The sequence below is a fragment of the Oryx dammah genome, unplaced genomic scaffold (genome assembly GCF_014754425.2).
Source record: "Oryx dammah isolate SB20612 unplaced genomic scaffold, SCBI_Odam_1.1 HiC_scaffold_26, whole genome shotgun sequence".
Taxonomy (NCBI): domain Eukaryota; kingdom Metazoa; phylum Chordata; class Mammalia; order Artiodactyla; family Bovidae; genus Oryx; species Oryx dammah.
This window is the reverse complement of record NW_024070210.1, coordinates 65,970,825-65,981,734: the sequence shown is the minus strand read 5'-3', so window position 1 is coordinate 65,981,734 and position 10,910 is coordinate 65,970,825. Positions and strand designations below refer to the sequence as shown.

The 10,910-nt window shown below is 49.3% G+C and overlaps 1 protein-coding gene across 2 annotated transcripts in view; it reads right to left on the bottom strand.

The window, feature by feature from the left end:
* Positions 1 to 3,835: 3,835 nt before the first annotated feature.
* Positions 3,836 to 10,910, bottom strand: part of INO80 (INO80 complex ATPase subunit) — a 121,221-nt gene continuing 114,146 nt past the window's right edge. Inside the window, exons 32-36 of one of the 2 annotated variants that reach the window (XM_040226893.1) lie at positions 10,581 to 10,669; positions 8,934 to 9,089; positions 8,471 to 8,630; positions 7,554 to 7,769; positions 3,836 to 5,416 (exon numbers count right to left, since the gene is read on the bottom strand). In XM_040226893.1, the coding sequence (XP_040082827.1) occupies positions 5,199 to 5,416; positions 7,554 to 7,769; positions 8,471 to 8,630; positions 8,934 to 9,089; positions 10,581 to 10,669 (839 nt within the window). In that variant the 3' untranslated portion in view covers positions 3,836 to 5,198. The remainder of the gene's footprint in view (positions 5,417 to 7,553; positions 7,770 to 8,470; positions 8,631 to 8,933; positions 9,090 to 10,580; positions 10,670 to 10,910) is intronic. The other variant, XM_040226894.1, reaches the window with a different exon arrangement.

The following is a 10,910-nucleotide window of genomic DNA, read 5'->3' as shown; positions in this document are numbered from 1 at the left end:
GATGTTAAGTGTCCTTGGGCGTTCTCCCAGAGAGCGGTTCTCAGGAGCAACAGCTGGGCTGGCGGTAGGGGATGGGGTGGGAGGGGGCTTAGAAAGCTCCCCATCATCTCCTGCAGCTGTGACCCTCTATGCCCCTGCTTCCTTTTCCCTTCAGAGGCTGTGCAGTCTGACTTCCAGTCCAGACTAGACCGAGAGGTCACCTCATCCCTTGGCCCAGGCATTCATTCTTGGCCCTTGGATCCCAGGACCTCAAAATCCCAAGGGGCAGGAGAGCAGAGAGGCACAGGCCCTGCAAGGGTGCTCCCTAGAACCCCTGGGCCTTTGGGGAGACACTCTTCCCTCTCTAAGAGAGAGTCTCATGCTCAGGAATCTGTGTTTCTCTCAGCCAAGGTGCCAAGAACTGAAGACCAAGGACTCAGAACCGTGAAATGTATCCTGAGCTTTGTAATTCCCAATGTCTGGTTCTGCTTTTACCTGCTGTCTGTTTTGATGAGCAAGAAAACCTTTACTATAAAAGGAAGCAAGATGCTCATTTTTGGCAGCAAGGCAACCCCCTCCAGTATTTTTGCCTGGGAAATCCAAAGGACAGAGGAGCCTGGTGGGCTACAGTCCATGGGGTCGCAAAGAGTTGGACATGACTGAAGCGATTTAGCACGCGTGCACACAACAGGAGAGAACCAAGAGGACACCTCCTGCAGCTGGAGGTAAAGGAGGGAAACTGGGATGAGAATGGGCGGCGACTGAGTCCCAGGACCTGAGCAAGGACAAAACAGGAGCACAGGAACTCAGAGGCCTGGTGATAAGGGAGGCACCCAGCTTCCACAAGGACCCAGGAAGTGGGTCTCAGGCATGTCATCCCTCCTCTTTCCCTTTCCTTCTGCCTCCCCCTTTCCTTTCCTTCTGCCTCCCCCTACACCCAGCCCTGGGACTTCTGGGATCTGTCTAATCCAGCCATGGCACTATTTGCCCCGGACACTTCCAGGATGACAGAAGGGGTTATTCTTTTGAGGGCTGACATAGGTCAAGCTCCTGCCACCCTAGAGTCCTTAGGAACTTCCATGCAGGAACCTCCCCTCCAGGCAGATGCCTCTCTAGCAGCAGCATTTGCTACCATACAGCAAGCACCGGGGGGCACAGTTTTAAGACAATGAGAAGCCCTGTGTTTTCTAGAACAGAGCCTGCTCTCCACAGCCAAGTAGTCTGAAAGCACCATGAAGGTGGCTGGCTGGGACAGCAAGCACCAACCAGGGCTGCCTCCCAAACTGCACGGCTTCACCACACTCTGGCAGACTCAGCCGGAGAGACCTGGCAAATTTCTCCATGCCCCTGAGAATGGCTTAGGAATTAGTTGAGAAAGCTGACTGGATGTAGCTGAAAACAGTGGGCCCAGGGATCACAGACTTTCCAGCAATGAAAAAAGCTACAGCTTGGTGATGACTACCCAGGAAAGGGCAGCAGCAGATCAGGGACCTTCCTTCATACCTAACGTGTTTAGAAGAGGTCTACCCAGGAGAGAAAGGGCATGGAGAAAATCATGAATTGATAGATTTAAAGGCAAAAAAAGTGAGAAAACATGTATGGGACCTAATTTTCCTGGAAATGCTAGTTTTTCATTTTCTCAGGTGGATTGAGTAATATAACATAAAATGTATTTCCTGCACAGGGCTTCCTGGCTGGGGTGGGGCATACAAGCAGAGATCAGAGTTTATTCTGACAGGGCTGGAGGGGGTGCCAAGGCCTTGTTATTTCAGGTGTGGTCCAAGGCAAAGCAGCCATCACCTGAGGTATGTTAGAGATTCGGTTTCAGGTGTCATCCTAGACCTTCTGAAATTGAATATGCACTTCAAGAGGATGCAAGGTGATTCATATGTATATTAAAGTTTGATAAGTATTACTTAAATAATTATCACTTATTAAATGTTCCAGAGGTTTTTTAAAAAAACAAGCCTTTTTTTCCCTTTAACGCCACACAAAATCTTAACCTGGCAGTAAAAGCAGAGCTGCTGTTTAATTTGGAGAGCCCACATCCCCTTTCACCTATCACTCACAAAAGCCCTTGAGGGGCATCTGAGGATCTCTAACACTCCAGGTCCAGGGGGTTTCCAGAGACTCCTGCATGGAGACTGTGCTAGAAAGCCCAGTGCAGTCTCCACATTTCCAGGGCTGTTCACAGGGACTCACAATCTTAAAATCTACTTACCTAAGGCCCCACAACTGGCTCATGTGGAGAGAGGACTCTAGCGGAAAGAATGGCCTGTGTTCCAGGCCTTCCGGAGGGATGATTCTAGCAGGTAGGATCCCTCACCAGCCCTCTTCTGTGTTTAGGGACTGGTTCTTTGGGTTCATAGGTGAGTTGGGCTCTCACATGGGAGGCGGACAAGTGTTCATAAAGTGTGTAAGTTGGGGACGGGACTCAAGTTGTTAATGAGTTTGAAGCCTTCACTTTTAAGATTCAAGCTCCATCTATGAACCCTCAGGTGAGGGAGGGACAGGTGAGAGAAACATCAAGGCCATGAGCATTCCTGAATATGACATGTTAGCTGCTGCTTCAGGGACTGGATTGAAAATGCATATCAGGGGAGCATGGCAGTGTGTCTGGAGAAAGAGATGACTGGAGAGCTCTGGTCCAGAACTCACATGCTTTTCAGGAGGAGACTATCTAGCCTATCCACATCTGGGCGAAGCTATGCGAGGATCTGAGTTGTCAGGTCTGTAGAGAGGTGACCACCGTTGACCTTGGTGCAGTTTGAACAGTCTTGTCACTGAGGGGCAGGCTAGGTAATGAGAACTGGAGAGGATCCATCCTAGTGGGCTTGTTGACCAGAAGCCACAGTGGTGACGACAACAGGGTATGGCTAATCGGAAAACTGACACCGGTTTGCTCTGTGCAAGGCCATGGTCAAGTTTACCAGCAACAAAACAAGACTCAGCACGTACGACAGTGCTACTTAAGATCAGCAAGAGGAGGAAAAGGCTTACCCTTATGACCAGGGAGCAGCAGATGCTTAGGAGCCAGCCTGCCCCTATCAAGGGTGTGCAGGGTGAGCCAAGGCCGAGGCGGCTACACAGCCTGCACAAACCCCGCTGGATGGTGACGTAAGAGTACATCACTGTCTTATGAAGCTCAGTCAGAGAAATACTGCTAGCACAGGCTGGAGGGCTCACTCTCCCCAACTGATCAGACAGCTAAGTTTTCAAAGCCTGGATGTCTCTGGAATCCCTAGTTACATATTTCACTGTTTTCTTTCACAATTCTTACGACAGCTAACTCTGAGAAAACTGTGTTCATTTCACAGTTCCTCAGTATTTCTGCCAGCTTAACTGATAGTGGGTACTGGAACTGCAAATGGGGCAGGTTTCTGGGGTTTATATACACATAGTTGTATACACATCACATTTCTAGAAATTGGGACCCTTAAGTTCCTATTAGTTGGGGATTTTATGTATAATACACTGCCAGGATAACCTCTCACTTGTGGTTTTTGAAGAAAGAATTTCTCAGTTTTTAGATTGCCACTGTGTAAATGCCTAATGGTGGACCAGGTCAAGCAGCCTACATTAAAGTCCTGGAGGCGAAGTCTAGAGTCATAAGAAGCCCATACCCCGAGGGCCCTGGCCTGTCAGGCACTTGGTCAAGCCACCTCTCTGATGGCTGGAGGCACATTCCTATGCCCATCAACGCCTACAGGGCACTCCTCGTCCCACTGACCACCTCTCTGACGACAAGAACGATCATGACGTCGGGGTTCTGCTTCCTCTTCATCCTGCCACTCTCCCCTAGGAGCCCTGTGATGGCCCCAAGGAGAGGCAGCTGCAAAGACCACAGACACCTCAATTTACATAAAATTATCTCACTCCATTTTATTTAAGATTTTTCTCCAGTTAGTAAAAGAAAGATGTGTCTCTCTTTATACATATGTACAGGTTCAGTTATAAAAATAGACAGCACATTCAAAGAGAAAAAAGGCTTGGCATTTTTCTGATTCCCTCTAAATAGCATCTGTACACAGGAGTCTGGGTTTGGGCAGGGGAATCTTAATGATTTAAATTAAATGATTCCCCTACCACCCCTACTCAAAACAAAAAAAGTTTTAAAAATCAATCTATCTAAACTCAATTCCGCGATTTTCAGGTGTGCAAATTAGAGGCGGACCCGCCCAGAAGCACCTGCTCCACCAGGGACATCAGGCTGGGGGTAGGCAGAAACACCTCCCATGTGAACACCACCCCTTTGCCGCTCCTGAAGGGAAGCGAGCTCGGGCTGGCGGGGCCAGGCTGGAAGGTGGGTGCTGAGCCTGCCCTTGCTCCATTCTCTCCATCTCACTCCACCATCCCTTCCTTTCTCAGTGCAATACAGACAGTGCATACAGCCAAGCAGGGGGCCGAAGGGCAAGGGCGGGGAGACTGTGCATTCAGGAGGGGCAAGGGGAGCCTGCAAGAGGGGCAGTGAGGCTGTCCTGCTGATTGAGGTGGCTCCTGGTCTCTTACTGGCTTCTGGGAGTCCCAGGATGGGAGCTGCGGCTAGTTGCTGGTGGGACCTGAAGGTTCTCTGATGCGAACCATGCAGGGCAGGAGAGGAAATGCTGGGAAAACAACTGCCTCCACGCCTGCTGCCTCTAGCCTTGTGCCATCCTCACAGCCACCACCTTGTCCTGCATTTGCTGCTCTCAGCCGTAACACTCCGGTGAATGGGTTTGGAGACTTGGGTTGCTCAACTGAGAACGCCAACTACATGATTTCCTCTCTTCCAAGCCCCCCCAGGAAATCAAAGCCCTAAGAGAAGTCTCCACCGTGGAAGGCTCTTCACAGCACTTGTAGAGCCTTTGCAAGGGACATGGCCAGAGCTGAAGAGTGGAATGGGGATGGAGACTATGTGCCTGAGCATCGAGACGGGGTCTCTGTCAGCCCTTCCCCAGTGTGAGGTTTAAGACTTGCCTATAAGGTCCTTTGAGAGGCTGTGGGTCTGATCCCTGTCCTTGGGCCTTTTTCCTACAGGCAACCCCAGAGCGTTCCTCTAGAGACATGGATGATCCAAGTGCTCACACCAGCCGCCTGCCTGTCTTTCCCTTGTTGCAGCTGGTCCTTGCTGCCCCGTGGCTTGGGATGGAAGATGCTGCACTGGGCAAGCTATCCACAGACCGCCTGCAGGCCAGGGCGTGAGCCCCGGTGTGGCTGAAGGAAGCTGGAGGGCCAGATGGCTACCGTCCTCCGGCGGGGTTGGTGCCTTTGCCCTGTTTGCGGACCAGGGAGTCTGGGGCTAGGCTGCTGGTCAAGTGGAGGCTCTTGGGAGTCCCAGGAAGATTATTTCCTTTGCCTAAAGGGGAGCTCAAGGGAGAAGAGGCGCTTGAAGGTCCAAAGTCAGCGAGGCCAGCAGGCCGAACGAGGGACGTCTGCAGAGGACTGCTGGCGGAGATTCCTGTGGGGAGAGAAAGAGAGGCAAGAAGAGTAAGCGCCCATCCCACCTGAACTGCCTCAGCACCCGACCCTGGTTCCTGGAGTCAGGTCTGGAGGTGAGGTTGTGGGGAACCCCGTACCACTTGTTCTTCCTGTCAACTGTTTTTCCCTGTAAGAGAAAACCAATACCTGCCCGGCCCTCTCCACATTACTGCATCTACAGGGAGCAGATGTCACCGAAGCACTCAAGAGCAGAGCACACGTTACCCGTTGGGAAGCCAAGGCTACAGGAAGAGCTGTGACAGGCACTGATGTGTTTTCTTATACAGGCCTGCTTCCTTCTTAATTTCAGAAGATGTCCTCTACTCTGCAGTCCATCTGACCAGAGGGCACAAGGCTACCCACTCTATCCTATGTCTACACACACAGCTCTTGCGTTGCACACAGCCACACTGCTCTCTAAGACCTACTGCTTTTAAGGAGCTGGTTCCAATCTCCTGTACAGCAACTCTTTCTAACATTCCTAAAAAAGGAATTCTACGTGCTCGGTAGGCAGACTCAGGAATACTCTCACCCACAGTGGAGCTGTAGGCAATGACTGAATCCCTTGCTTTCCATGCCTAGTCACCAAGCACTGTCAATGTTTCTTGTGACGCTCTGCCCCCTGTTGCCTCTAGAAGAAAGCCTGATGAGTGTCATGTTTTGCCCCATGTGGGGGTGAAACCCTGCCACGGCAGCCTTAACTGTTGTCAGGACTGCTGTTTCCCAAGGATGTGATGAGCTGGCAAGAAGTTAAGAAACAAAGGGCTAGGCTATTATACTTCACAGTTGTTGAACAAAGGAGAAAGGAGGAGAAAGGGGAGGTAAATGAACACATTATTGAGAACTTTCTATTCAATAATGCTCTTACTTGCTGCAACACCCTGAATTTTAAGCATGTGTTCTGAATGGAGAGCAGTGCCCGAATGGCAAGTGCTGCCCTTCTCACCACTCTGACAGCCCATGGTCACAGGTCTGATGAGCTTCTGCCCATCAGGTCTTTCCAACCTTGACTCCCACAGGCCCTTTGCAGCAGTCTGACTGACCTGCTCGGTGACCTCCAATATGCCTAGGTCGTTAAACCCTCTGTCACCAGTGGAAATCCTTTGTCAACCTTCTCTTTCCTTCTGAGTCTGGAAACTTAGTCATCAAGTACATAGTTCTTCCTCCTGATCTACCACAATTAAGGCCTTTCCTCTTCTCTCACTCAATGCTAACATACTGCCTTCTACTGCCGCTAAACACGTTCCAGGCATGGCTTCCTTGTCTCACTTTCATTATATACTCAGGTACGGACTCCATGTGTTACACCCCCATGCACACAGGTGTCGGATTTTGTGTGTGTGTTTTGGCACAGTGTGGCTTGTGGGCTCTTGGTGGGATCTGAACCCAGGCCCTCAGCAGTGACAGCAGAGACCTAACCCCTGGACCACTACGGAAATCCCTAGAGCAGGTGTTTAATCCTAAGGTGGTGGCTCATAAAGCTGAAAGTGAAAGTTGCTGAGTTGTGTCCGACTCTTTGCGACCCTGTGGACTATACAGTCCATGAAATTCTTCAGGCCAGAATACTGGAATGGGTAGCCTTTCCCTTTTCCAGGGGATCTTCCCAACCCAGGTCTCCCACATTGCAGGGGGATTCTTTACCAGCTGAGCCAAAAGGGAAGCCCAAGAATATTGGAGTGGGTAGCCTACCCCTTCTCCAGCAGATATTCCCAACCCAGGAATCGAACTGGGGTCTCCTGCATTGCAGGCGGATTCTTTACCAACTAAGCTACTGGGTAACTGTTAACTATACTAGTCTGCACTACAGAAATGTAATTATTAAACTGTGAGTATGGGGGAAAAAATCAGTTCTCAAAGCAGGAGAAATATTTAAGCAACATGGTCAAGAAATTCACCTTTTTGTTTTTCAGTTACTTCCACTCTGAAGGCAGCACTACACTAGGTCACAAGAGCACAGGGACTGTCAGGACCACTTGGTGCAGAGGCGCGCTCCAACATGGGCTCTGGGAAGGGGCTCTGGGCCCAGGGGTCCTGCCTGCTCTACCTGGCAGAATGCTCAGCAGCCCTCCAGCCTAGCCCCAGCCAGAATGGCACCTTAGTCCCTAGAGCCCCCGCACCTTTAGACACGTTGTACCCGTATGCAGCATAGGCAGCGGCGGAGGCTGCGGCAGCCCCTGCTTTGGCTCCTGCCATGGCGGCAGCACTGCCTGCAGTGGACTTCCGGCTCCGGCCCTTCCCGGCTCCTTTGGCTGTGCTTCCCGAACCTTTAGGGCGGCCTCGGCTTCGGGCTGAATGACCACGTCCTGCGGCTGGCATTTCCTGAATGGAAATCCCTGTGGGAACAAATTGGTCAAGAGGGGAAAGAAAGTCAATTTCTTATGTGTGACGAGAATCTCCTGGACACAGAAGATGGCTTTCGGGGTGTTTTGTTTCAGGACTCCTAGGGAGGTCTATGTCCCAATCTAATGGCTGAGCCACACAGTCACACAGCATTAGTAAGAACTGTGAGTAGCTACAATGGCCTGACATGTCAAGTTGCTCTTCATTCTCTAAGAGTGGCGCCATTGCTCCTGATTTTTTCTTTGAACTGGATCATTACTAAACGAACTCCAGGGGTATGCTACTCGTGATTCACCTGCACAATCCAATGCTCTCCTGCCTTGGGGAATCGACTTTTACTCCCAAGTTGCAAACCTAGAGGGACTCAAGAAATAGCAGCAACACTGGGCCCCATAGAACAAAGAGAGGAAAGGCCCGGAAAAGTTAACTATAACTAAAAACTAGCCAAAATAAGGGTGAAATATGAAGAACAGGAATGGCTAGAAAACAAAGAAGTTCGAAATCTTTATGAAGTTCTTATTTTGTTTTCCTTAAGCCTTTTCATTCTCCCTTTCACTTGAATAGGCTAGTAAAACAATGAGACTTCAAATGTTTTCTGCTCTACTCCACTCTTCTTTAAAGGAGGTAGAAAATGCCATTATCTGAGAAGGAACCAGGACCTCACCCAAGTGGCAGGGACAGCTGCATCACTCACCATTCACAGTGTCTGAGACAGAGCCCGTTATGGAAGCAGGAGAGTTGGTGGCTCGGGACTGAGGGGCTGAGGAGGCGGGGTCATCCACAATGACCAGCATGTCGCTGCTGCTCTCGTCGGGGGGAATGGAGCCGGTGTGCAGCTCACTGCTGATGGAGATCTGGAGGCGGAAGGGTCATGATCACCACACTCCTCTCAGAGCCTTCGGCCCTCGTGCCTCAGTGAGGACGTGCTTCCCAGGCCTCCCCACCATTCCCTCTCCTCCCTGGCATCACTCCTGAGATTCAGACCCCCTACTGTGGCTCTGGAGAAGGCAGTTCGCCTTCATTTGCTTTTCTCCTGATGGATTCCTTGTGAAACCCGCTTTACAAGGCAGGCAAATCCTCCCAAAAGCAAAAGCTACCCAGTAAGGACACAGCCCCCATTGCTGCGATGAAGGCATCACTAATAAAAGGAGCCTCACCTCACTGAAAGGGCTGGGCATGGCTGAGTCCACACTGATGAAGGAGTCGTCCCCATCCGCAGAGAGATTGGAGTTATCAGCTGAGGGAACAAATGGGATCACCAGGTTCATACCCTCCTTTCTCCTTTTGCCATCCAATTCATCTTCTTTTTTCTTCTGGAACACACAAATCAAGAAATACAGAAAAACACATGAGGCTAAGCACTGAGAGAAAAGTAGGGTTGGAGAAGAAAGTGATGATAGATATTTGACTCTTTGTAAACGTCTAAGTTTCACTTTATTCAATTAGCATATTATTAAAAAAGAAAAAAAAATCCCAAGGAAGGAGGAAAGGAATCACTTAGTACAAGTTTATGCATATTCTACCATAATAATACAGAGCTGAAAGGCCAGTCACACTGAATGGAGCTGTGCCAAACAGAATCCGAACAGGGTGAGGGTCGATCAGCTTCCAGCACAGCCTCACAGCACTTATCAGGCTGAACCAATGCAGCGGAGAGAGCCCCTGCTGTTAGTTTATTTTTGCACATCTGTTTTTACTCTGCCTTCTTTTTAAATATGCATAAGGGGAATGAAGGTTCTTCTCATACACAAGGAATACTGAAGTGGCTTTTCATTACCTCCTCAATTTATATGAAAATGCTTAAGCACTGAATGACTGAGCTACACCAAACAGTGCTAGAGCCAAGTTCAGCAAGGCTTTGTCATAGGTTAGAGATGTGGAATGAGTGTGCTTAGAAAATTCTGGGAATCGCATTCATCCACTGCACCTAACAGCACTTGTATCTAGATCTATATTAGGGTTAATATGGTATATCTTTGGGGCTTCCCTGGTGGATCAGACGGTAAAGAATCTGCCTGCAATGTAGGAGACCTGGGTTCAATCCTTGTGTCGGAAAGATCCCCTGGAGAAGGAAATGGCAACCCACTCCAGTATTCTTGCCTGGGAAATCCCATGGACAGAGGAGCCTGCTGGGCTATGGTCCACGGGTTCGCAGAGTCGGACATGACTTAGGGACTAAACAACAATAAAGACTAGGTTATGAGAAGGATTACTGGCACATGTGCAGAAACAGCAAGACAGGAAGAAATGGAGGGGAACTACATCCCATGTTGCAGCTAGGCTGGTGGGCTCAAGCAGGAAATGTCAGAAGGGATATAAAAACAAAAACAAAGCAAAAAACAGCTCAGCCCAAATCCTTGGCACGAACTGGAGAAAGAGATGAATAGCGTGACAGTGATTTAATTTTCCAGCAGTAGATGATACTAGAAGAATTATGGCAGAAGGACTGGATCTAATGACCTCTTAGGCCCTTTTTAAGATTCTGCAGAATCTAATAATCTAACATTCATCTTACTCACATTTGGACTTAAGCTTTTAAAAAAAGTCCCAACAAAAGGTTTCTACAATTACATGTGACCACAGACCCATATAATATAATTATGTCTGCGTGGGGAGTACAACCCTACCAAGGCTGCATTTCTCCTGCTCGATTGTCAGTCAGGACAGAACTGTTACATAACACACACAGATGGAGCTGGATACCAACCAGCAACCAAGATGACAAGCATGTATTCTACAGTCTTTTCTGGAGGGACCACTCAGCACCCCCATCAGCCCCAGTCCCCCACTCCAACTTGACATACCTTCTCTGCATACTTTTCCCGCTTGCGCTTGCGTTCTTTAACTCGGTTGGTTTCCTCCTGCTGGCGTTTCTCTTCTTGCCGAAGTCTCACTATCAAGAAAATTTTAAGATCTAATGAACCACCTGTGGCAATCTTGATCCTTATTCTCTGAAACTAAGGTAGGCTTATTCTTTGATATTATGATTCAAGGTATGACTTCTATCCATTTAAGGCAGGCAGATAACTGGTGGTTTCCTAACTTGGAGAACGAACAGAGTTCCCTGGGTTCTAAACAGTTTTGGGGTTCAGACCATGATTCAGTCTCATTGTCATGGGCCTTTCCATGCCTTT